The sequence below is a fragment of the Panulirus ornatus genome, chromosome 48 (genome assembly GCF_036320965.1).
Source record: "Panulirus ornatus isolate Po-2019 chromosome 48, ASM3632096v1, whole genome shotgun sequence".
NCBI lineage: Eukaryota > Metazoa > Arthropoda > Malacostraca > Decapoda > Palinuridae > Panulirus > Panulirus ornatus.
The window spans coordinates 21,214,492-21,241,622 of record NC_092271.1 but is presented as its reverse complement, the minus strand read 5'-3'; the positions used below and the strand labels follow the sequence as shown (position 1 = coordinate 21,241,622).

The 27,131-nt window shown below is 47.5% G+C and overlaps 1 protein-coding gene across 10 annotated transcripts in view; it reads right to left on the bottom strand.

Moving 5' to 3' along the window:
- Positions 1-27,131, bottom strand: part of IA-2 (tyrosine phosphatase IA-2) — a 351,905-nt gene that overhangs the window by 285,903 nt on the left and 38,871 nt on the right. For all 10 annotated transcript variants that reach the window (XM_071690103.1, XM_071690109.1, XM_071690106.1 and 7 more), the window contains exon 2: positions 25,401-25,510. In XM_071690103.1, the coding sequence (XP_071546204.1) occupies positions 25,401-25,476 (76 nt within the window). In that variant the 5' untranslated portion in view covers positions 25,477-25,510. The remainder of the gene's footprint in view (positions 1-25,400; positions 25,511-27,131) is intronic.

Sequence of the window (27,131 nt, the reverse complement as noted above, 5' to 3'; positions counted from 1 at the left end):
TGTAAATAGTCGTATGAACATGTGGTAATACGCGAAAGCGCTCAGGATTCTCGTGTTTCCTTTCCCTGGTGGTGTTTCTGCATTTACATATTTACATAAATCTAATTCCTTTGGACTTCTAAGCAAAGATCCACCATGATTCAATTCATAAACTCAAATACATTTATTCCCCGTACATGCAATTACAAATGCGTGGACAGAAATACTTAATTTTTCATTAATCACTTTTCAATTGTTATTGAATTTCTAAGGACTTCTATCTTGAGTACCAAAGTTAGGTAGGAAGGTCGCGTGTCTGGCTTATACTCTGATGCGCCAATGAGGCAAAAAACCTTAAACAAAACGTTCGTTAGAATCTGGTAAACCCAAATCATATATCATCGTTAATGAACGTATGAATCACTTATGGTACAAAGCTACCTATGCCACTCTGTATTACCTTGAGTGAGACGGTACGACCCTTGAACACGACGGGATGACCCATCGGCATGATGGCCTTGCCTCTGACATGACTCACGATTCAGGTTATCATACACCCTCCTCCCCCCTAAGGGTCGTACCTTTATACTCATGAATCGTAAAGATTATAAACAAATCTCCTAATATAAGCCACGATAACCTCATATTTCACGGCACGAGAAAATCCACTGCAAGAAAACGACCAAAGCCAACATTTCACAGACGCTGGGATCTGTACAGAACCGCGCGTCTACTACAGAGTTACCGAGACGATTATTTCGCAAATCTGTCGTACGAATCAGATCTACAACTTGGAGGAAAGTCTCACTGTGCTTCCCACTGACCAGGTAATCATTACAGGTGAATGTTCACGTTGCATATCCACCTTAACAAGTCGAGGGTTCTGATTGTGACCAGCCGACACCAGGCAATGCCCATTAGTTCCAACAATTTGCCAAAACTTAAGGTATAAGCCTAGCAGTATATATATATATATATATATATATATATATATATATATATATATATATATATATATATATATATATATATATATATATCCCTTTCCGGTTGTCATCCAGCTCCTTGCCCGGTTCTTTAAAAGCCACGAAAGAAAACTACGTTATTCTAATGTCGGTATAAGACGGAAAGAGAGAGAGAGAGTAAAACACTGAACCACTGCCTGGCACTTCCGTAGAGGCGGTATCGACAAAGAAAACCACCTCAGCAATCAACTCACGAACAAAGGCCGGTGTGAAAAGGGAGCGACAACCTACCGGAATAAAGAAGAGATTACGGTCCCAAAAACTGGAGGGAGAGAGGGAGGGAGGGAAAGAGGAAAGCTTTCTACGCTCGGGGGATGTGAGTGTGTATTCTAGTGGAGGAGGACTGGCTGGCAGTACGAGTACTCAGTACCTTGTCCTTGAGGGGAGGTAGAAATTTAATCCATACTGAAAGAGTGGAGTCTGCTAGACCCCTCCCTTGGATCCTAACCTCCAAGCTGTGAGGAAGTGATGGATGCAGATATTCTTTCGAGGAACCTGAAGTGAAATGACGCGTTATACGGACAAAGCCAAACTCAACCCCGTCTGACTAGCTGCTGAACAAACCCTCCCGTCCGTTTTCTGTACTAGAAAACAGAGGTACTATTTCTAAACATGTTCTTTACTTTTCTATTGAAATACCATATATATATATATATATATATATATATATATATATATATATATATATATATATATATATATATATATATATATATATATATATATATATCATATGTCTGATGGTTAGACAATACTTTGTTTCACGCTGAACTCGTGCATCAGATTTCAAGCAGGCAGGTTCAGCACATTCACCAAAATCTTGTGTGGAAGAAGGAAGAGAACTTAAGCGAGCGTCAGGCTGGCCGGGGTGGGTGGGCTGGTGGGGAGGGGGTGTGAACATCAACCACAGGTGTATGTGAGGGTGTATTAATCGATAGCTGGTTCTCGCAGCGCGGCTTCGAATCGCCTCTACATCGATCACAATTCCTGCTCTCATCGCCAACCGAATAAAGACATATTTCAACATTCGAACAGTCGACAGAGCTGAGTACGCGTCGTCCAGAAGGCTTGCTGCAGAGAAGACGGCCCCCGACAGTCCTTCCGGTAATCAACAGAAGGCAATGAAACGGAGGTCGGATACACCACCGAGGTCTGACCCCGCGCAAGAATATACGTGGGCATGACAAAGATGTTCCCTGTGATTACACAGACAGTGTAGGCTTCTGACATCAAACCTCTAAACACAGAATCAGAAAGACAGCAACGTAAAACACTAAACAATCTGCCAAAACACTCCCACTACCAGAAGTCTAGCCGAAAATATATACATTCTTCCCTCAGAAGCGTTCATCGTCAACATAAAGTTTTGCCACAAAACAGTCCCCCCAAAACTTTCTGCTTTAGCACAACTTCTCCAAAGGTTAAATAGATGCAGATGATTTCTGCCCAGACGTGTACAGCAGCACACATTCCTCTGGCCAAAGCCATGCCGCCGCAACACCTCCCTCCCATAAGTCTGTCGCGCCGAGACATTTCTTACGCCCCGAAATTTCGCACCGCCGAGAACGCAGCACATGTTTCCCTGCACTGCACCTGCAGGTCTGCCCAGCCCAGGCCGTGCGGCCTGCCAGAAACTATTCCTCTGTAGGTCGTAATTTTTCCCTTCCCCGAGGATCACCAGGGAACATCCCGAGCCTGCCTTACCGTCTGCAACACACCGGGGCACCACACAAGATTCTTAAAACATCCCCGTGACCAAGATGGTGCCCTGGGTTATGGTGTGTTATTACGTCGACTCTCTCTCTCTCTCTCTCTCTCTCTCTCTCTCTCTCTCTCTCTCTCTCTCTCTCTCTCTCTCTCCCATGCCTTTCAACGTGGCTGTCTCAAGGGCTTCACATGAGGCGCTGTAGTGGATCGATCTTCCTTGCCTCAGACGCACGGCGGCCACGCTCCTCACCCTTCTTCGACGGCCTTGAGGATCCTTTGCGTCAGTAACCTCACCGTCTCTATCAAGGTCGTCTTCCCTCGCAATCAAGGAGAGACGACGGCCCATCGATGAGCTCAAGTCGTAAGGGCGGGGTCGTCACGGAGGTCAAGGTCAAGTCGCCACTCAACGCGCGTTAAGTGCCGGGCATGTTTTTCTACCCTCCCTCCCTATCCCCCCTAAACTATAGCAACACACACAGAATCGATACATTCCTGCCGCCTGCGTTTGTTGTATCAGACCGCATCACTCTGGACCTGGGCCCGGAAATGGTAGGTAGGGTGGGGAGCTGGGCAAGAAGGATGGCTCCCCCGCGGCCCGTCACGACAGTGACCAATATTAGGCCGCCAGATGGCTCCCCCGGGACCCCTCCACACACCCCCACCAGGCAATCTTTACTTCCTCCACTGGTCCTGGCCCTTTGAACTCTCTTATGCCGCCGGGGTCACTGAACCGATAAGTTATCTCGCTGGCACTTGTCGCAACGGCACGAATCCTCCGCACATGGGCAATGCTGAACCGATAATTCTCTTGCTGTTGCTCTGTCGGGATTTTAGCCAGACGGAGTTCCTTGTCTTCAAGCGACTCGATCCCCGCGTCACTTGACCAGTGAGCTGATCCGATTGTCGCGGAGGTTTAAATCGCTGCCGACTTCATTGGTTTACTCCATGCGTAAACCTCCAACAGCCAGGACTCGAATCCACAACCTTTTGTGCACACACACACACACACACACACACACACACACACACACACACACACACACAAGGAGTGGGGAGAGATAGATAAAGTGTGCGACTAAGAGAGAAGGATGAGTAGTTTTTAGCACAGGTGGAAATATCAGAGTAAATGTGAGTAACAGTGAGGAAACGAAGAGCAGCAAGACGGTGAGAAAGGATGGTTGCAGAGTTTCACTAGGAGGACCTGAGGATGTGGAGTGCTTTAGAAACATGGGAGTGGACGTGGTAGCAGTACATACCATTGAGGATGAGGTGGATCGCAGGGAGGAGAAGGGGGTAAAACCTCAGGTCATAGGCGCGTCAAGGAGAGTGTGGGAGGAGACGTCAGTGACGTGTGTGTGTGTGTGTGTGTGTGTGTGTGTGTGTGTGTGTGTGTGTGTGTGTGTGTGTGTGTGCACGAGCAAAAAAAAAAATGGCATTTTTCAGGGCACAGTGAGTTCCAATAACACTGTCAGGATGCAAGACTTGGGCCTTGAATACAGATATAAGGAAGAGGGAGAATGTGCTGGAAATGAAATACTTGGAGAACAATGTGTTGGCGTAAGGTGGGTTGATAGTGTCCATAAAATCTGATACAGATCGTGATAAGACCAGTCTGGGAGTATTGATATGGGGTCGGGCATATGGAGACGATGTGTGAAGAGAGAATCACAAAGATGCACCTATTTCTCAAAAGTCGCAGGGAGCCAGAGGAAGGGGAAGACACAGAAAACGGAAGGATGAAGTGAAGGAAGCTTTGGGGTACCAGGGTTTAAACAATCAGGAGGGTGAGAGGCAGGCACTGGATAAGAGTAAGTTGGAGCGATGTGGTACATGGTGCCTATTGATCAACGACCGATAAGAGTTAAGGATAAATAACTGAGTTCACTGTAATCCAACCACCAAAATGGGAATTCCAGTACGGACTGGCTGATCCACTGCCAGCGACGCTAAGTAACCGCCACACAACAGAGATTCTAAGGTTCTTAAGAGACGTAAAGAAGGACGTATTACCTCGAGTGGGTCTAATTATCCTCAATAGCATTGCCACACATCTTCCACGGTAGTGTCGAAACTTAACCACCGGGCCACTTATCTTGTCATAATTTCCATCCTCCGTCACATCAGGTCTTTCAAGTTTGGGAATTCAAAGTTGTTTACATGTCTAGGTCTTCATCCTCGAATTCCAGAGCGGAGAGAGAGAGAGAGAGAGAGAGAGAGAGAGAGAGAGAGAGAGAGAGAGAGAGAGAGAGAGAGAGAGAGAGAGAGAGAGAGAACGAGAGAACGGGAGGCCTTTCTTCCTCCTCCTCCCCAATGAGATGCTGGATTAGAGGAGCCATCCCATGTATGTGTGCCATACACTCCATCCTGGAGCGAAAGAGACTACTATGGTACGGCTGCTCGGAGGGGGAATTACAAAAAAAATGATCACAAACGAAGATGACGAGATGAGGTGCATTCAAGCCATCCTGCTGGCTAGAGGAAGGCTGGCCGGGGGTGTGTGTAGGCTGCTCAAGATCAACTCATAAAGGCGGATCTCATTGTCCCGATGGTGAAGCCTCCTCCTGACTTCTCCCGCCACCCACTCTAACCCCTTTAACGTGTCACCCACTTTGCATGTGTTATGTGTCGCCGCTCTCCCCCCCCCCCCCCCTCTCACCCTTCATTCAGTGTCACCCGCCTTACCCTGCTACCCGCGCGTTAACCACCCAACCCACTACTCTATCCATGTCTTATATGATAATTCTCTTACATCTCTCTCTCTCTCTCTCTCTCTCTCTCTCTCTCTCTCTCTCTCTCTCTCTCTCTCTCTCTCTCTCTCTCTCTCTCTCTCTCTCTCTCTCTCTCTTTCGTGGGAGGAGAAGATGGAAGACCTCCGTCAATATGTGTGGCAAGTTATGCGGGGCGGCGGCCTATTGATCCCTGCCACGACCTGCTGGCTAAGTGGCCTCAAGACCCCCATGACCTGCAGGAGTAGGAGGAGGAGCAGCAGCAGCAGCAGCAGCAGCCGTTGTGTGTCGCGCTGTGAGGCGGCACCACGGATGGTGCACCGTCTCTCTCTCTCTCTCTCTCTCTCTCTCTCTCTCTCTCTCTCTCTCTCTCTCTCTCTCTCTCTCTCTCTCTCTACTGACCTCAACATCATCACCACTGCCTCCTGACACCGTCGCCACCACCGTCCTCTACCATCACGGTCCTGTCTGCCACGCCTCAGCCGATAATGCTACTTTCTATTTCCACTCTGCCAAACCTCAGAGCTCACCACCGCCATCCACCACCACCGCCACAACCTTCCACCACCAAATGCTATTACTCTCTACCACCACCTTCCACCGCCACAACCATCCACCACCAAATGCTATTACTCTCTACCACCACCTTCCACCGCCACAACCATCCACCACCAAATGCTATTACTCTCTACCACCACCTTCCACCGCCACAACCATCCACCACCAAATGCTATTACTCTCTACCACCACCTTCCACCGCCACGGGTGACCTTCCACCACACGCTAAACCTCACCACTCCCACTCTATGACTTACGCAAACATACCACCCCTCCACCATGACCACCACCACCACCACCCAACAACGAACCGCGAGTTCCCCTCTCCCCCAACCCACCTCTACCACACGCAAGAGCTTCTTCCCTGCGTTGCCCCAGACCCCCCTACGTCTTCGAGGAATCACGAGGCATTATATTCGATTACGATAGCCAGGGCGAGCAGACTGCCAGAATATTGATGTAATAAACGAGAGGGCTTGGTCGTTACAATGATGAACTGTGGCGGGACAATAATATCTCTGGTTCAGTGCGGCGGTCATTGTCATCATGATGGAAACACCGCTGGATACTGTAAAAGAGAAAGCTAATGGGAAGAATGAGACCTGATTCAAGGGCGAGTCTCTGGCTAGGATACGGGAAAAGGGGGGGTGACTCGAACCTTCTTCAGAAGAGGGTCTAGACAGAAGGGACGAGGACCTGGTTCCTAGATGAGTTACGGGGCTTAGCAGCGCTTGGAATGGGACCTAGTTCAGCGGCATGGATGAGACCTGGTTTAGGGAAAAGGTAATGTAGTGAGAGGGCTTAAACCTAGTTGTTTTAGAGACGAGTCTACGGCTAGGTAGTGGCTGCGATGAGGCGTGATGGAAGAAGACACGATCTCTCATTCAAGAAAGTATTACAAGACAAGAACGAAGACAGTCATATCGTCCGAAGGGGAAGACGAGGATGATGATGATAACCGATGAACCAAAATGACATGAATCATCTGAGGACATATAAAGATCCCTTGGGAATGACGCATGAATTCAAGCACTTTGGCCCACTACCACCTCCACAAGACGTGTTGCACCGTACGCATACTGCAATGGGCCTTTGGGCTCTTCTACCGGGCAGCCAAATGCCTTGATCATGACCATCTCATATACGCTGTACGGTAGAGGTTAGAGTTCCTGACCGTGACGCATTCACGGGCCTCCTAGGGTCGTCGAGCGCACAGGTCTGAATCCTGGTTGCGGCAGTCGGTCCACACTCAACCCAGCTGTTCATCCATCCTTAGGGATTGGTCGACCAAATGGGTACCTGTTTTATGCTAGGGAATATATATATATATATATATATATATATATATATATATATATATATATATATATATATATATATATATATATATATATATATATGAAAAAGGGGAGGGGGTAGAAGACAAAACACTTTATAATGGAAAAAAGAAAAGAGAAATGGTTACAACAGACGTATCACACATGTGTAAAGGTTATGCCTTCCATGACTCATCCGACACTCTGGTGGCTCTGTGCCTCGATTTACTGCCCTCCACGGCTCTGTGCCTCGATTCTACTGCCCTCCACCCCTCTGTGCCTCGATTCTACTGCCCTACATGGCTCTGTGCCTCGATTCTACTGCCCTCCACCCCTCTGTGCCTCGATTCTACTGCCCTACATGGCTCTGTGCCTCGATTCTATTGCCCTCTAAGTCTCTGTGCCTCGATTCTATTGCCCTCTAAGTCTCTGTACCTCGATTCTATTGCTCTCCACGCCCATGTACCTCGATTCTACTGCCCTCCAAGGCTCTGTGTCTCTATTCTATTGCCCTCCACGGCTCTGTTGCTGTATGACACCTCGTTCCACGTTCAATGGATCATTTCCAACCGCTCGCTCGAACAGTTCTATTCGTCACGTTGGGCATCATTCCGTATGACTGTGTCGGTCGCATGTGTTGGTACTACTAGGCCTACTGCCAGGGTCTGTACTGCTGGGTAGTAATGGATAGTAATGGTACTGGGTAGCAATGGTACTTCAGGTCCCCTGTGGTTTTGCGGACGACCCGAACTTCAGGTCCTGTGGGTAAGGTCTACCTATACTGGGCGTACCACAGGTCAAGCGGGTATGGTACTTATTAATACTACAGGTCCAGCAGTATGGTATATACTGGTACCACAGGTCTAGCAGGTATGGGACATTCTGGTACCACAGGTCAAGTAGGTATGGTACATTCTGGTACCATAGGTCATGCTGGTGTGGAACATACTGGTACCTCACGTCTAGCAGGTATGGTGCATTCTGGTACTACAGGTCAAGCTGGTGTGGTACATACTGGTACCACAGGTCCAGCAGGTATGGTACATATTCTCGTACTCCAGCTCACGGTAAACACTTCAACATCCATGAGAGGTGATGGTAAGCCACAGTACATAACAGACACGTCCCGTTCCGTGACGCAGCTGCGAGGGAATGGGGAGGAGGGGGGTGGGGGGGAACAATATTACTAGGTCAACAGGTGTGTACCGTACCCCCCATCCCTCCCACCACGGACCATGACACACACACACACACACACACACACACACACACACACACACACACACACAGGTGCAGTGGACCATATGCTTGCCAAACAGCGTGTTTTTCCAAACAAAATGTTTTCCACCCCTCTCCACGCGGCAATAGAAAACCTTACATCGCTCTCCGTTGCTCAAATGTCACAGGCGTTGTGAAGAACACAGAGGAATCCGTGAAAAAAAAAAAAAGAAATATCGTACAACGTGTGAGGAAGAACATTTAAATCCTTTTTTTTTTTTTTTTCTCATGTCATGATCTATCCATGGCCGTGATCATGCTAATGGTTCTTTCTCTCTCTCTTTCTTCATTCTCTTGTAATTCCTTCGTATCGACCCTTCTTGAGATTCAGTCCTCGCTGGTACTCAGAATAAAATTCAGTCCGCTTACTCTCCACCGAATCCTGAATGACTTCTCTCAAGGGTAATGAGTTGACAGATGGTGGTGGTAGTAAGACGTTACCTTGTATTGGGAAACCCTTTAGAGCAAGTCTACAGGAACCCTTTCACAGGAACTCTGTTTAGGGACCCCTTAAAGGAACTCTCTTTAGGAACCCCTTAAAGGAACGCTCTTTAGGAGCCCCTTAAAAGGAACCTCTTACAGGCACCCCTCACAGTTCTTTCCCTAAACCGCTCAGTTTTGGAGCTCTTTACCACTTCAAGTCCTTCCACAGAACTGACCCTTTTTAAACTGACCAATTCCCCCACAGAAATCTTAGATTAATGTTCCCTACTGACTCCTCACATGCCTCTTTTTTCTTTTCCGCCCTTTCATCTTATCAGTTAAGGCCTGGCTTCAGCGCAGACCTTCGTCTGTGACCGGAGCCTTTCACACGAACAGAAATGATGACAGCGGCCATACCGACCAAAGTTCGGGTACGCCAAAAACCACTACTGACCACAGGTAACTCTCGTCATGCATGTCTCCACAGCACCGAACGCCTCACTCATCCGAACGAACTCCTCCTGCAGCGGTGAACACACCCGCGAATCCTTTCGTAACGCAATAGTCAAAAAGGCCAATTCATCACCGGGTTCACAACACCACCGTCTCGAAGTACTTGCCAGCCAATTCACCCTCTGCGAAGACCTATTCGCCCAGACTCCATCCACGGTCACCGAGCGACATACCAACGTTCCCGATTACCCGTGACGAGCCATTAATCCCAGACTCCAGCCGGAGTCAACAGTGCGCCCCTCTCTCCGAAATGATCCGGCCGCTGCGCTCCGCGGCCAACAGCCGATTATCTGAGTTTCCTCCTGTGTAGTGACCAGCATCTCTATTAGCGGAACTATCCACGCCCTCCTCCCAAGCGGCGGCCGGACGAGGGTAATTTCGCAAGCGGCTGGGCAATCAGTGCAAGCATCTTGGCAAATGACATGCGACATACTGGGAGGGAAGGAGGGAGGGAGGGAAGGAGGGAGGGAGGGAGGGCAAAGACCATATGAGACTAACCCAGCGACATGATCAGGCCGGCCGGCAGCGGACGCGGTCCTGTACTGCTCTTCCTCCCTACACACCACACTCCCGCAGGCCTCTCTCTCTCTCTCTCTCCTTTGACACCGGTATGTTCGGTACTGTTGGTGTGTCTACGTACAGTCTGCACACAAAGAGATGGAAGTCCACATGTACAGTCACACACACACACACACGCACGCACACACACATACACACACAGGTGTTCAGAATATGCACCCAGCATAATCAATAACACCTGACACACACACACACACACACACACACACACACACACACACAATTCTCTCTCTCTCTCTCTCTCTCTCTCTCTCTCTCTCTCTCTCTCTCTCTCTCTCTCTCTCTCTCTCTCTCTCTCTCACTGTGTGTCAGCGCACTAACCCCCCGTGCACCTGGCTACCTCTGTGTCATACTGACGAGGGCAAGTGGTGCCTGCTGCTGCTGCTGCCTGGATAACGGTGACTGTGTGTGTGAGCGGTGACTGTACGCGAGGTAAACTGATGCGTGCGGGGGAAGGAACAGTGAGGGGTAACTGGCCGAGGTCGAGGTAATCGCGTACAAGTAACCATAGTTGTTTTTAAGTGATAACACCTCTGGTGAACTCGTAAGGTAATCAGCACCCTTAACATTTCATGATCGCGTGTAATCGTAAGGTAATCGATTACGCTCACCAAGTACATGTACAATGTCACGATTACTTCTGAATCAATTTGAAGATCGATCATTTTAGAAATAGTTCATTTCGTTCGTAACTTACAAGACACATTAGTTAGCCATGTCTCCTTTCGTAGAAAACGACGCTTCAGCCGCATCATTTCACCCCGCACGAAAGAAAACGGTTGGCGCAGTGACTTCTATCAGTTAGCGTACGAGAGAGACGGTAGAGTTACCTCCTCTTAAGTACAGATACACAGTCTTCATCAAGTTCACTGTTGAGTGACCTATGCTGCAAACTCGTTGCTGCTTACAAGGAGAGTGACAGATGTTAGAAGCTTAAAGGTTAACTCGATGCAATGGATCTCTGTGATGTGGTACCCACCACCAGCAGACCCCTCTAGCTCTCATGGCGTATCAGCAAGGACACATGATCCAGGGGAGCTCTAAGCTGTAAGAGGTAAAATTAGCCCCGTGTAAGTTTTCTGTCTTTGAGTGAAATGTAATCATACAAAAGTCGATTATATTCTGCATGTTAGCCCTGTATAAGTACATTCTGAGTGTAATGTAATCATACAGTAATAGATTATATTCTGCACGTAAACGTAATAAATCCACTGTCGTATCTACGTAATGGTAATTCATATGGCAGTTATGCATAACTTCAAGAAGCCAATCGTAATCTTTATCGGTTTCAAGATCATGTTCACATGTCCAAACCCGAGATATGTGATCACATGTCATCGTAATCAAATCGATTACGTTCAACATGAAATCATACTCTTATGATATATGTGGTATTTATGTACATACATACATATATATATATATATATATATATATATATATATATATATATATATATATATATATATATATATATATATATATATATATATATATATATATGTGTGTGTGTGTGTGAGGTGCATCAATGGTAGGGGATGTTGGGGGGGAGATATAGGAGAGGTAGCTACGATAAGGGTGACTGTGAGTGTTAGACCAGTGTGATAGACTCATCTGTGCTGGCTGAGTGTGAGGGGCGAGTGTGTACGTAGGGTAACTGAGCGATGACCAAGCGACCACTTGGCCTGGAGGGATGACTGTGTCACGGGTGCCTGTGAGAGGTGACCACACGCCACACAAGTACGTGAAGGACAAAGAATGTGTGAGTGGTGGATATCAGATACTAAACCACAGCGAAGCGTTAATAATATACCAGCGAAAAACAACTCCCACACACCTTCACAGGCATACATACACACACGGGTCTCGATGGCGTTACTGACCATGGATCCAACACCGGGATGAGGGGGCAGGCACGGCTGGCACTGGTACAGTACAGCACCTTCCCTGGTCAGTGCTGGTGCGCAGCGTGACACAACGCCGTGTTTCAGGTGTAACAAAGACCAGGTGGCCCTGACCCACTGCTGTGAATCACCCTCATTCCGCTCCTGTACAGATAATCTCTCTCTCTCTCTCTCTCTCTCTCTCTCTCTCTCTCTCTCTCTCTCTCTCTCTCTCTCTCTCTCTCTCTCTCTCATTGATGATAAACCGAAAACAGAGCCACCCTATGCCCACACACCTTTCCGTGTCCCCCTTTAACCGCTTCACATGATGCATATCGACGGCACGTCGTCCCCTGTATACCACATCGCGCAAATTTGCCGTAGGGTCATTGGTAGTTAAGATGGTATAAATGGTGGGGTTGGAGCCAGCGTCCACACGCGTTTCAGTCACTAACATTCAGAGTGCCGAAGACCTGAACCACAACGTATATGTTACACTAAATGGCTATCAATTTACTGAACTGGCGTATGGCAGACCATTACGCTCAGGTTGGCTCCGGGGGAAACCCAGCGTCCAGGAATACTGCAGGAGTTCATTATGCACAGCAAACGCCGTGGGTGAAAAAAAAAAAATAACACCGCTGCAGATGAGCTATGAATATGGATCATAAACCTACGGTTCAGACGCTCCGGCCAGACCTACATTTTATGAGTCATGTTGATAGCCAACGTGATCTCATCCTCAAACACGGCGGGGCGTTTCGGGCCAGACACGTTAGGAACATCTGAATGTGCGACAGACTGTGTGGTGGGTACCGAAGGGAACTCCCCCTCGTAATCGCACTCTAAAGTATATCATTCAAACTGTACGTGCGGACGTAGACAGCTCAAACTAATATATGTATATATGGATGAAGGGCCGGATCTAGCAGTCAGCCAGAGAGAACCTACAGGATGGTGCCGGCGCATCGCTACTGTACGAGGGACAGAAGAAGCGTCTGTCTGTTCCATGGCCCACATGCAGAGCCAGGAACATCATGGGAGGCAGGCTGACACCCGTCAGCGTGAGGGGAGGTGACACTTACACAGCAATACCCGATGCTGACGACCGCAGGTGGTCCCATGTAAACAAATGACGACAGTGGTCCAAAGACAGAGACCCGTGGGACTACATCTGTCACCCTCGCCTGGAATATATATATATATATATATATATATATATATATATATATATATATATATATATATATATATATATATATATATATATATATATATATGCGTAAACTATTCAAGTGGATCAGCTAGAGTAATAATCACGTCCCCGACGCGTCAAGCTGAGCCTTGGGTGAGGAGACGTATTGACTTAAATTGATTAAGCCGCGGCAGATCACCACAGCCCCTCAGTTAACTCAATTTGCTGCCACCATCCTTGCCCTCGCCACCGGCCGGTTGACAGACAACCCCGGGAAAACTAACGTCGTCCATTTACACTGAATACGTCCGGTCGTGGATGCTTTTAAAAGGGTACGCGATTAGGTTTTGCTGTCAGCAACACCATGGGAGTTTGGTGTGTGTGTCGAAGCTCAGAACTAAAACTGTAGGTGAGTGGTGGAGGCCCATTACCACACACACACACACACACACACACACACACGACTCCAGACCCCATACAGCCTGTTGCTTCAGTGCTTCTGGTGACCTTTTGTCCCCCTCCTGTTTCTGCACGGGGACATCATTAATATTCATCGCCAGTACAAAGTGAATTATTTACCCTGAATTAACTCGATTCAACCCAACAGGTTTCTTCACTGGATGCAAGTCGACTTCCCTGCTAGTTACTCTTGGTCCAAAACCACGTTTTGTCGATAAACTCGCTTATCCATGAGCTAATCACACCCAAGTACTGAACTGGTGTTGGTTTTAGGGACAAGTGATGGTCAAGGTTGGTCTAGGATTCCCATTTCGTTTTTCTCCACGACGAATGTGCTGATCCAGATGATGGACAGATTCATACTTAATTGGGCAAGGGGCGTATGACATGCCCATCCCTCGATGGTTCTCCTCTTCGGCCAAACTCAAGCTCCAGCAGCAACAGCTAACTTCTACCACAAGGTCCAACACTCCTCGCCAACATCTGAAGATTTCAGTCTTGATATTTCTCTGTCTCTTGTTTTCCCCCATCACACTTTATCTTATCACATTTCCCTAACCTTCTCTACACTTGCCACCGCTTCTCCTTCGCCCGGTCAAAGAAGATCCCATCTGGAGCGATGTTTGAGAAAGTTTCTGCTTGAGCCAGTCAGTCTGAACGTTAAAGCCAGTCTGAACGTTAGAGCCAGTCTGAATGTCAGAGTCATTCTCAGTGTTAGAGCCAGTTTGAATGTTTGAGCCATTCTGAATGTTAAAGCCAGTGTGGATGTCTGAAGCAGTCTAAATGTTAGGAGCCAGTCTTAAAGTCAGAAGCCATTCTGAACGTTCAAAGCCAATCTGATTGCTGGTAGAGAGGACATAAGGCACGCACGAGAAAAAAAAAAATCGTAACAAATGAAATTAGCTTCATACATGTTCGCTTTTCTTTTCACCAGCGAACACAACATAGCCTTGTGAACTGCTGCGATGGTGGGGTATGTGGAACCAATTAATTCATAACACGCACGCACACACACACACACACACACACACACACACACACACACACACACACACACACACACACACACATACACACACGATTGATCGGCGCTGTAGCACCTTGGCTGAACCCGAGTCTCTAACACTTTCTTATTCTAAACTTCTGTTAACACTAACTTGCTCGTGGGTCACACTGCTCTACCCTCCCCAGGGACGTTTTGAACAACAGACAACCCCCCTTCCCAAATTGTCTAGAGTCTTAGGACCCTCCATTTTCCAATCGACAGCCAAGGAGGGATATTCACAGCTCCTCCTGCACTAATACGTTCCGATCAACGGTAACTTTACACAACCACAGTAACTAACACAGAACCAGGGACGAGTTCTTAAGGAAGAAACAGAAACGGTGGAAGGAAACACACAAGGTGAGCGAAGTATAGGGATTACGTACTAAGTTACTAAGTCAGAACAGAAATGGTGGAAGGAAACACACAAGGTGAGCGAAGTATAGGGATTACGAACTGAGTTACTAAGTTAGAACAGAAACGGTGGAAGGAAACACACAAGGTGAGCGAAGTAGGGATTACGAACTGAGTTACTAAGTTAGAACAGAAACGGTGGAAGGAAACACACAAGGTGAGCGAAGTAGGTACTACGAACGACCCTGCCAACTGAAGGATGTAAAACAACATTGTCAATGGATCCTTCTGGATATTACAGGTGCAGCCTGGCTGACGAGGAGAACCTGGTTATCTGACTTCGACAGTGAAGAGGAGGAGGGGGGGGAAAAAAAAGATGGGACGAAGATGAGCGAAGATTGTCTGAACTTGTACCAAAGTTTAATGGCCAATCTAGCTGTCATGTCGGGACAAAGCCTCTGAGAAGAGACGGGAGGACTGTGAACTCTTCTCGTTGGAACGCGCCCAAAATGGAGGCCGTTAATTAGTAAATTGTGTCGGGGAGGAAGAAATACAACAGAGGTCCCTCCTTACACACCATGATGCTAGCCTTCTCCCGGGAACGAGCAGCTACAATGACCGTTGTGGTAATAGCTGAAGACTTTATGTGCCTCGGCTAACATGGAGTAAGTGGCGATAAATCAAGTGTGGCCAGGCGAGATGACCGCTTAGCGGCCACAGCCAAGACGGCAGACGGAGCAGCGATGAGAGAGGGAGAGAGAGAGAGAGAGAGAGAGAGAGAGAGAGAGAGAGAGAGAGAGAGAGAGAGAGAGAGAGAGAGAGAGAGAGAGAGAGAGAGAGAGAGCCGAAGTCGAGAAGGAAGCGAGGGAAGACCGAGAAGAAAGACGCAGCCATGAAGGTACCCAAGAACGAAAAGGAAGACGTCCATGAAGGAAACCACAATGGGTTTGATTCTTGTCCTGTTCATATACTATATTTCGTCTTGCTTAAAGATCCTTACCAGTCTGACCAACAGAAAACATTACAATTTCTACAAGGGCAAGTTTATTTCTTAATCCAGTACTGAAAAGTTATCATTAATAACTCCACTACACATTAACCTAAGTTGAAACGAAGCGATTTGCTTAAAAATGAGATGAAACCAATCCTCTCCACCACATCACTTACTTACTATATATCCTTACACTCACTCCTAACTCTATATAGAGATCAGGGCCACATTACAGAACTCACATATCCAGAATCTTAACTATCTCTACTTCCCTGCATTTATATATATATTCCCATGATATTCTTATCTGGGGTATTGAACGAAGGTGGAACTGACATGATATTGAATGTCTTGTGACTAAGCCGGGTTATGTTTCTTTTCCACAGAATCAGGCTCAGACGAGCGATGTTTGTGCTACCCTTACACACGTGTGTGTGTGTGTGTGTGTGTGTGTGTGTGTGTGTGGATGTGGGCGGTAGCTGTAGTTCCTGAACCCACCCGGGTACCGGGTGCATTAGCCCGACACCACTCGGGTGGGTGATGGTGCTGCATCTACCCTTGCTTCGTGTACGTGTCACTGTGCTCAGCGACGAGACGCGGTTGTCACCGGGAGCAACGGCGGCGGCGGAGGAGGAGGTAAGTATCATCAGCTACGCTTCTATTCTTGGAAACAAACAAATTTGCCAGAAAAAAAAATAGATAAAAAAAAAAGATAATGTAAAACCAATTTTTATTACACCTTCATCATCAGTGTATCCTCATATTTTCACCATAAACTCATTTTCATTAACTCTTATAACTGCATTAACTTCATTACACCTCAATCTAATCTGAAACGAAGTATACAGCAGGAAGTGTGTGTGTGTGTGTGTGTGTGTGTGTGTGTGTGTGTGTGTGTGTGTGTGTGTGAGTGTGTGTGTGAGCCAGACCTTGACCGCGGATCCGAATTACAGAGAATTAAATATTCAAAGGATAATTCAGTTAAACTATCTTAGGTAATCACACACACACACACACACACACACACACACACACACACACACACACACACACACACACACACACAGCCTAAATGCCTTGGAGGAAGCAGCAGACGACATACTAGATAAAGTAACGAGTCTGTATAGTAAGGCTTTCTTGCGCACGAGTCTGTCTCTACATGAGTCGTCTCTATCTGTCCGTACGTGCGTCTTTCTGCGTGTATGAGTCTTTGTGTCACAGAAGAGCCGGCAATAAACACGAGAGGGGGGGGGTGGGGAATTGTCCGTCACCGATGGAGCCCCCTGGTCTCGCGTCTCCTTCCATCTTTGCGGCTGTGTCGGGCATGTCCAGGAGGGCAAGTACCGGAGGAGTTCCACCATCATCAGGACCTGGTTCCTGCCGCGTCACGTCGTGTGTTAAGACCACTAGTTGGTCATTAACTCATAACTACAGGACGATAACGAGACACTTTCACAAAGACAATCTAAATCCACGAAGGACGATATGTAAACACACTGACTATACGATACCTTTGCCCTTGATGATGAGATGGCCTTCATTGGGCCATCAAGTCGCCTGTGTTGTCTCAGCTAAGATGAGAAAACAACACCACAATTCACCAATGATAACCATAGACACCACTACACAAGCGGTAAACAACGAATACAGCCCAACACATAAAAGACACCGTAGATCCTCCACTAAATATCCTAAAAAAGATACCTAAAACCTCAAACCAACACAGCGCCTCAAACAACCATCAATACCAAACTACTATCAAAGTTTCGTACACCACTAATCAACCAGTGTTTCACGCACCTACACAGACACTTCCACACAACTGGCACCCAACAGTACACGTCAAATTTCTCTTTTTTCTTCCTAATACAGCCATCGATAAAATAAATCAAGTCCAACCACTCCAACATTTCAAATCACTGTCACAAACACTCTGCACCACCTCTGCGCACACTTCACAGACATCATCCACACTCAACACCACTTACAGTCAGTTTTACACACACCCGGTGCCCATTATACCATCAACCCCACTGCATGTCCCCCACCACCACTAGAGCTGCGTCCTTAAACGCATGGCACCAGCGACGAGTTCGTGCTCGCAAAAGTTCATAATTCAAGTGGCTCTGGAAAGCGTCAGGTTAAGCATGTCCAATACCGGAACTGCACCAGCTAAAGCCCCCACTCCCTGTCGGCCGTACTTACCCCAGCCCACTACCTGTTCAGTGCCTCACTGTATTATCCTTTGTTACTTCCACCGAAAAACTGCACTGACCCACTACAGTAATGCCCATTCACTAACCCACTTCCTAAAGGGGCAGGAAATTTATATATCACTAGTTCGTCCTGCTTACAGAGACACTACAACATGGTTCTACACTGAAACACAGTACTTCTTAACTGCTACACAGGGTCTCACTACATCATCACTCTACACAGTGACCCACTACAACACGACTTTACGTAGAGACAAGCAACATCATCAACCACCCAATCTTTGTTTGTTTGCTACATTCGTTCCTCACACTTTGGTTCCGCTCTTCTTTTGCTCTCATTCACTGACCCCATTACCTGCTGGTCTCACTACCCCATCGCCTGTTGGTCTGTCTTACTCGACCACGACCAGCCTAAGAACTTTGTCAATACAGAAAGCAAATATAAACTTAAGTTGTTAGATAGCAATGTTAAAAAAAATAAATGGGGCCTTACGAGTGTTGAAAAAACTTCCTTCTCGTACGGCACAAACATGTAAGAGCTACGTAATCATAACACATGCATATGTTCACAGAGGACGACTTTGATATTCACCAGAACCTGATTCATTTCACTGAAAGTTTTCCTAACGTAGTCCTCAAGTAAGAGACCAAGAAGTGTTAGCTCAAACCCTCAATGTCCTCTCACAGGATGTTCCCTGTACATCTAATTCCATGTGTGACGACTGCCACAGCTTCGCCTCACTTCACCCCACATTATCTTCAAAACTACCGAGCGTCCGTTTTAAATACGACCTTCACCGGCGATCCATCTTGTGCTTTCCAGGCCACAGCTGGGCAAGCCCACCGGTGGAGGGTGGTGGTAGGCACCTTGGGGGAACACCACCAGCAAGAAACGAATCGATCACACCTCGAGGTAAGTGTGTCTCCTCACCGTCACTGGGGCACGGAAGAACCAGGCTGCGTCCGGACGCCACCCGGTGATATACACCGAACTCAGGCCACATGCGTTAACGCATCGTCTGGAAACCGGACGATTATACCTGGCGACTATGCACAGCCTCTGTAGAGTACGTGTGAGGCGAGATAACATTAAAGGATATGACACTCAAGACGGATCTTGATCCCTCAGTTGGGAGGAGGAGGGAGGGAGGGAGGGAGGGAGGTTGTTAAAGTTATATATCTCGCCTCATAACCTCCCTCCTCATGGTTCATCCTCCATTTCAATTTGGTAGTGGTATGAGCAACACGCCTCCACATGTGAAAATATTTTTCAGGGCACTTAGACATCGACTTCTAACGTGACTCTTTCTTTGTTTCAACAACCTTTCCTTTCTACATCAAATCCTTCCACTTCCCCATCTCTTCCTTCACTGTTTATTGACTTCGGTCAGACTTACATCAGTCTTAAGACTTTCCGTAACCTTTTCTATATTATTATTTTTGTATCTCTTTAGTAAGTCCTCTGTTCTTCCTTCCCGTAGGACTGAGGTAAGGAAGACGACTCCTAACTTCGTTAATCTCCTCTCAGACCAACTGGCTTCTGAACTGCTCATAGGAGGACAGGCTCTCCTCACGCGCGCCCTCCCTCGGGCATTGATGTGATTTTAAGAAAATATGCCGGTCGGAGGAGCAAAGGGCTGGTGAGCTAAGTCATATAACTATGCAGTCTCTCTCTCTCTCTCTCTCTCTCTCTCTCTCTCTCTCTCTCTCTCTCTCTCTCTCTCTCTCTCTCTCTCTCTCTCTCTCACATCACCTTACTACCACCTCAAGGTGTGGAATGCCATCACGTTTGGAATAATGAAGTCTACAGAATATTCAACGCAAGGGAATAACGTCAAATACTGACTCATGAGATTCCACGCCAGTTCAAAGCATCAAAGATTTCGTCATGGCTGCTTTAATCAGCTATGTGTGTTTGTGTTTGTGTTTGTGTGTGTGTGTGTGTGTGTGTGTGTGTGTGTGAGTAGGTGATCCGGGCTCTAAGGCTTAAGTTTAAACTTACCGAAAGGGTACGAGAGGTATATCACTGGTTCTAACGACAGTTATCAGGTACTGATCAGTCATTCTATATCTGCCATCATATGTGTGACTCATTCCCACATGACCTCTGACCCCAACCACTGCCAACATAGGCCAACAACAGACTCGGAACAAACTAATAAGAATGAGACTACGTCTCCTAGCACAACCAGATAGTGGATAAGCAATGCATAAGTCCCTTTCTTTCCAGGATGCAGCGAATGAGGAAACTGACACAAGAGACATACGAAGCAACGGCTGTAGGACGTGCAGTCCGCCGGGTTCCATATGGTGGGCGGAGGCCTGAGTTCTGTGGCAGCAGCAGCAGCAGCATCAAGTCAAGGAGCCACTGCCATCGGTGATCGATACTGGAAAAAACAGAGCTTCACTATGGCTGTGGAGGCCTCATGGTCCCGATGGATGTTTTCCCATCCTAAAGCACCTCCCTCAGCTCAAGTGGCCCAGCCTCTCGCTGGAACTTGTCGCCATCGACCACCTTGAACCCCCCCGTCTCGTAACAGTTATTTCGTGGCTGGGGAAAGATGGCCAGGTGTCTGCCCGGCGCGGTCAAGGCTGATACCTGCTGGCCACCCGTGGGCCAGACGGATCATCAGTCACTTGGCCACCTTCCCCTCGACAGACTGTTCTCTGGCCACATAATTAGCGTTATGAGGTAGGGTCAAAATGATTGATGGCGACAGGTTCCAGTGGGGAGGCTGGGGATGGGGGTGTAAGGCATCCATCACAACCAAGTGGCTTCCACAAACCTCTAAAAGTTGGTGGGTTACGGAGCTCTGGCCTCCAGACGAACATCCAGAAGCTGCCTTCAACCTCCCCAAAACCAACCCACTGCTCACTTGCCCACCATCAATAAATCTCGGCCAAAGACGCCTCGTCCTGCGAGATGAACGTCACCACCAACACGTCTTAGGGTAACATTTTCCCTTGAGCAATCCTTTGGCATAGGGTTGAAAAACTCTTCCTGCCTCGTTCCATCCGGCACGTTACGTACCCGTAAACGGTGGGTCTTGGGACGTAAGATGACCGGTGTGGACACGTTCTCGAGGGAGTCATTATAACCCGTCTCGCGAGGGAGGGATGAGTCAAGGTTGAAGCGAATGGAAACCGAGAGGACACAACTGTGACCTCCTCCTGATCCCGCTCACTTCCCTCTCCCTGACTCAGCCCTTGACATCACAGGGCATGGCTGGCGGTCATCAGGACGCCTCTCCATGCTGACACAACGTCCCATAACCAGTCCTCCCGGTACGATGCTCAAAGGTTTATCTCTGGGAAAATATGTGACCTTGCAACCTCTGCTTTGAGAGCGTTGATAATCGTATCGTGTGCCTCACTCTCCTCGCCCCTCGTGCAGTCACCTCACCAATTCTACACCAATGGTGAGGAACGTGGGTAGGAGGAGGGAAGATCCCACATACCTCAGGCTCCGTCAACTCCCGCGAAGGAACGAAGCGTCGCGACCAACACCCTAGGCAAAACTGAACACGCATCAACCTCGAATATACACTCAGGTCTCCTACGCGTTATCACTAATAGTGGCCCTCGTTTCATATCTTACTTCAGAAATAATGAACACCTCTCCGTTACATCAAGTCCTGGTGTCGTGTAGTAAGAAATCAAAAGCTGATATCTCTATCGCCGTGTGTGTGTGTGTGTGTGTGTGTGTGTGTGTGTGTGAGTAAGTGTGTGTGTTTACCAGTCTCTCCATACGTCTGGAGACCTTACGAAACGCAAGTGAGTGTGAGCGAGGCATGACGAGAGAGATTATGTCAGCTCTGGTTACTGTCTTTAACCCAAACTGAAAAAAAAGATAAACTTTTGTGTTCTGATGGACAGAGTTAGCATCAGATAATCTTTTCACCGTCAGTGAAAAGAATTGCATTCATCGACAATTAGTATATACAAAAAAAATTCCAAAGATATGAATACATTACCAAATGATGATACTCAGTGCAAAATTTACAGAGAATTTACATGACGGGTTAATCGACTGGTTGACAGACTACGTCCTGCCGTGGCTGTCTTTAAAGATGAACCTTCTATTGTGGGTGGATCACCTCGACAGTCGGCAACTTGCTGCGAGTGGCGTGGGCACTAGGCTCAACCATCAACTGATCAAGTTCCATTACAGACGCCGAAGCGTATACTACAACTCGTGGATTTAGCATTAGAAATTAATGTCTTTTTTTTTTTCATCTCTATTCGTCCTCTCCAAGACAAATTCACGTGAGGAAAAACCTTATTTATGTTTCTGCCGACCTGGGCAAACTCGCATCGACTGATCGGGAGAGTGTGGAGGACCCAGAACGCTCTGGAAACGACATCGCAATCCATCCTGACTCCATCAGCGAGGAGAGGACAACAATCAGACGAGGACTCTATCTACAAAGAGCTTCAGGAACTCCACCATCGTGAGTTCAGATATTCCAAAAACCTGTCTGATTGAGCCTGGTAGCTTCCAAAAAGAAAAAAAAGAATCCACGTAATGTCGTCTTCCTTGAAGACGAAGTAAATCCACGACCTGGCTCTTTAGGTTAGAGGGACTAAATAAATCCACGACCTGTGCACACCCCTTAGGCTCCAGGTTAGAGATATTCCTGAGACTTTTGTCACAACGAGACTTCAAAAAGACTCATCCAGGATTACGGGAACTGTCACCGTGAGACGCTTCATTACAAACAAAAAAAAATTGACTCAGCCCCGTCTCTTTGTGTTGCATTTCAAGAATTTCACGAACCGTCTCCAGCCAGTGTCAGGCAAATCAGAGAGAAAATATTCACATTTATAATCTCAAAAGCTGAGCGGGTCTTGGTGGACGGCACAAAAGAGCTGGGCTCTTTTTTTTCATCGTCGGCAGAATGCTTCAAAGCTGTATCGTAATTGGCTCTTCCTTTGCACTGTCTGCAACACACGGAACACAATTATTTCTTCCCCCCACCACTCCTAATTAAAATGCCCAAGTGCATCCGAGAAACAGTCAAACGAGGTATTTTTTTCCAGTCTTCGTCCAGCAGAGAGGTGCAGTGGCGTCACGAGTCCCTCCACACCCTCCTTCCCAAAAATATGGTGCAGGTGACCTTGGCTCTGGTGCGTGTGTGTGTGTGTGTGTGTGTGTGTGTGTGTGTGTGTGTGTGTGTGTGTGTGTGTGTGTGTGTGTGAGGGGGTGACCTTGATTTGGGCACGTGTGGAGCAGCCCTCCCGTTGAAGTACTGTACCGTCTCCACCCTTTGGCTAGCATGTTGCCGGAAGCCGTAGGGAGGGAGACAGGCCCCAACTGCTACTCTTGGAGGAGTGGTTCATGATCCCAGGACGAGCAATCTCTGCAGAGAATCATAGTCTTCACACACAGGTACATACCAGAGACCGGGCGGACGTCTACAAGACAGGGTCGCTTCGTGACAAGTAAGAGACCAAGAGAATTCTTACAACAGCATCGTCTTCAAGTTAAACGAAATACTCAGCAACACTTGCATCTCTCTCTCTCTCTCTCTCTCTCTCTCTCTCTCTCTCTCTCTCTCTCTCTCTCTCTCTCTCTCTCTCTCTCTCTCTCTCCCAGACGATCCTTTGCACAACGCCTGCAGCAGGTTATATCACGAGGGCCTTCATTCATCACTTCGAATTTCGACTGCTTTTTCTTAAGTACATGACAAACATATTCTCTCTCTCTCTCTCTCTCTCTCTCTCTCTCTCTCTCTCTCTCTCTCTCTCTCTCTCTCTCTCTCTCTCTCTCTCTCAACAGCAGCAAGTAATTAAGTACTCAGAAAAAGTGACGAAATGACGAAATAAGTCAATATTTCAAGTATGAAATGTTCCCTACGGAAAATCAATGAAAATTCTAAGTACAACAGTAAAAGTAAATTCCTAAATAAATCTACTTAAGTAACGAAGTATCGCTACTTAGATAATCAACAATACTTATCTCTGTGGGCATCAGGAGGCGCTTAAGGTCCGTGACCATGTACGAGACAACTAGGACTATAGCAACTAGCAACATGAATCACTTTCTTCCCCCCCCCCTTGGTCAGCACTCATTCCCCCAACGCCACCACCAGTACCAGTGTCCTCAGAGCCGCCACCATCATCACCCATCACCCTCACCGCTGCCACTCCCCAGCCCATCACGCAGCAAAAGGCGGAGGAGACTTTCCGCCGCAGCTCCTGACTTTGAGTGTGGACGCTGACGACATTTTCCAGGCAGGAGGCCCACCAGCTGGAGCCTAGAGGGGACGGCAGCACCCACCCGTCCGGGAGGTGGAGGGCCGAGTGTCTCCCGCTGCCACCTATCAACCCGGGAGAAAAACTCTTCGCTACACATGACAGGACCTTTAATGAAGACGCCCCTGGCAAGGGCTGGAGACAGTAATGGCCAGTGTCCACGGCTGCTCCCAGTCTCCCTTTCTACCTGAATGTGGTGTTTCCTGCCACACAGAATACCACGGGTGTTGCTCTCACCCTACTTATAAAAAGGTCTTATAAAATGACATGATGTTCGATACGCCACAACATTTTTCCATGGTATACTTACGATTATGTGAGCACAACAACCAATCTTTTACATGAACAACACGTACACACACCCACACACACACACACACACACACACAATCATAAACACAATGGAAATTACGTACCACTTACACTATTCCTTTATATAAACTATCTCATCAGTGAGACTCAAGGATATTACAATTGTTAGTCCTTTGCCGGGATGGTGATGACCAAGAGGCGTCGGGCCACACAGCCTATCCTCCACTCACCTCTGGCTAGCAGGGGAGAGGCAGGGACCTCACTAACCATCGTCATGGTGGCTCATATGACTCATAAGTCATTCGTATCAACCACTTCATGATGATATAAGTTACCATAAACTCAATCACAGTTCGTCTTGCCGAGCCAATTCGACTCTTAGCGAACGCTGACTGAAGCACATGACATACACAGCCTAGTGTCTTATATACTAAAGTATTTCTGGGGGCCCTTGTCATCTACCTTCCTCAGGCCCTCCCCTCTATCATAAACACCATCACAGGCCTAAAATATCTTCTTAAAAACACATTTCTTCTCTTGCCCAGGTAACTACACCAGCGAGATGGAAGGTTTATGCACTACTTACCTATATTTCCAGCAGCAAGGGTCCGCAGGTCGTAGACAGCAAGTAAGGCAAAGAGGACAGCCACATAGCGATACATATCGTCCCGCACCTTACATCATCCTGCTCCGCTACTGCAACACAAGAGAAACCCAGGATGTTAGACTCCCTTGACGACACCACGTCACCACGACCAGTGAGCTGGTCACAGTGACTAATAACATGTTATTATGACATTAAATGAACCATCAGACTCTTCCATGATTCAATGGTTAAGAAGGACACATCGGTGATTAAGGCTACATATAAAATAAGAACGTTTACTAATATGGAAATACGAGATTGGTGTGTTTACCTACCGTAATGGGTATCATGTTTTGACAAAGGAAGGGGACAGTGTCGAGGCTGTGTTCAAGAGCAAATATAGTATGTGTGTGTGAGTGTGATTATCGGTGTGTGGGTAGCTATGCATATTGTACAGCAGGGGAATTCTTTACTCCTGAGGCCCTATCTCGTTTGTGTGTGTGTTTGTGTGTGTGTGTGTGTGTGTGTGTGTGTATGTGTGTGTGTGTGTGTACACACAGAGGAATGGATACATAGTATATAAATACAAAGTCAAGGGACTGGGCAACACGAGTGTAAAACTCTCTCTCTCTCTCTCTCTCTCTCTCTCTCTCTCTCTCTCTCTCTCTCTCTCTCTCTCTCTCTGCCCGTAACACAAGCAGTAATCACACACACACACACGTTTGTAGACAAAGTTGCCAGGAGTTACTACAGTACACATTTCCGGGAAGGCTTTACTTTATGACAGTCTGAAGAGCGTAAATAACGCTACAAACACTGGCTGGCTAGTTTACTGCAAGCGCACGCCACCTACAGCTGCCTGTGGGGCTGCCGCGCCACCCACAGCAGCCGTGGTGTTGCCGCGCCACCTACATCAGCCGTGGTCACTGTTGCCACGCCACCTACAGCAGCTGTGGGGCTGCCACGCTACATTACAGCACGTGGGTTTACCACGCCTAGTCTTTGGTTCTCCCACGCCCTCTGTGTAGCCACACGCCAGCCCTGGGTTCCCCGCGCCCTCGTGCCGTCCTCAACAAGGAAGTATGAGACTGGTGCAGTCAGTACGTTGTTCCCCTCGAGTCGTTACAAGGGCTTATGCATCCATTCGTTACTCTCTGCAACTGCAATGTAATTTTCTCTAGCTTAAAGTCACTGGCATGTAAACATATCTCGTGTGTGTGTGTGTGTGTGTGTGTGTGTATGAGTGTAGACAGTGTAGATGTATGTATGTATGAATGTATGTGTGTCTATGTGTATGTCTGGATGTATTTGTGTATGTGTGTGTGTGTGTGTGTGTGTGTGTTTATGTGAATGGTTGTGTGTGTGTGTGTGTGTGTGTGTGTGTGTGTGTGTGTGTGTGTGGGTGTGTGTGTGTGTGTGTGTGTACACAGTGTAGATGTATGTATGTATGAATGTATGTGTGTCTATGTGTGTGTCTGGATGTATTTGTGTATGTGTGTGTGTGAGTTTATGTGAATGGTTGTATGTATGTGTGTGTGTGTGTGTGTGTGTGTGTGTGTGTGTGTGTGTGTGTGTGTGTGTGTGTGTGTACAATCAACTTTTCTTAAGAGGATACAATGAGGTTTATGCGCCAGTGTGGCTTTCTGTTTTCTGGAGAAAAGAACAGAAAATTCATTCAAGGTGACCATCAGGTCAAACCCACCACCATCAGTCGTACCTTAATCCTCCTTA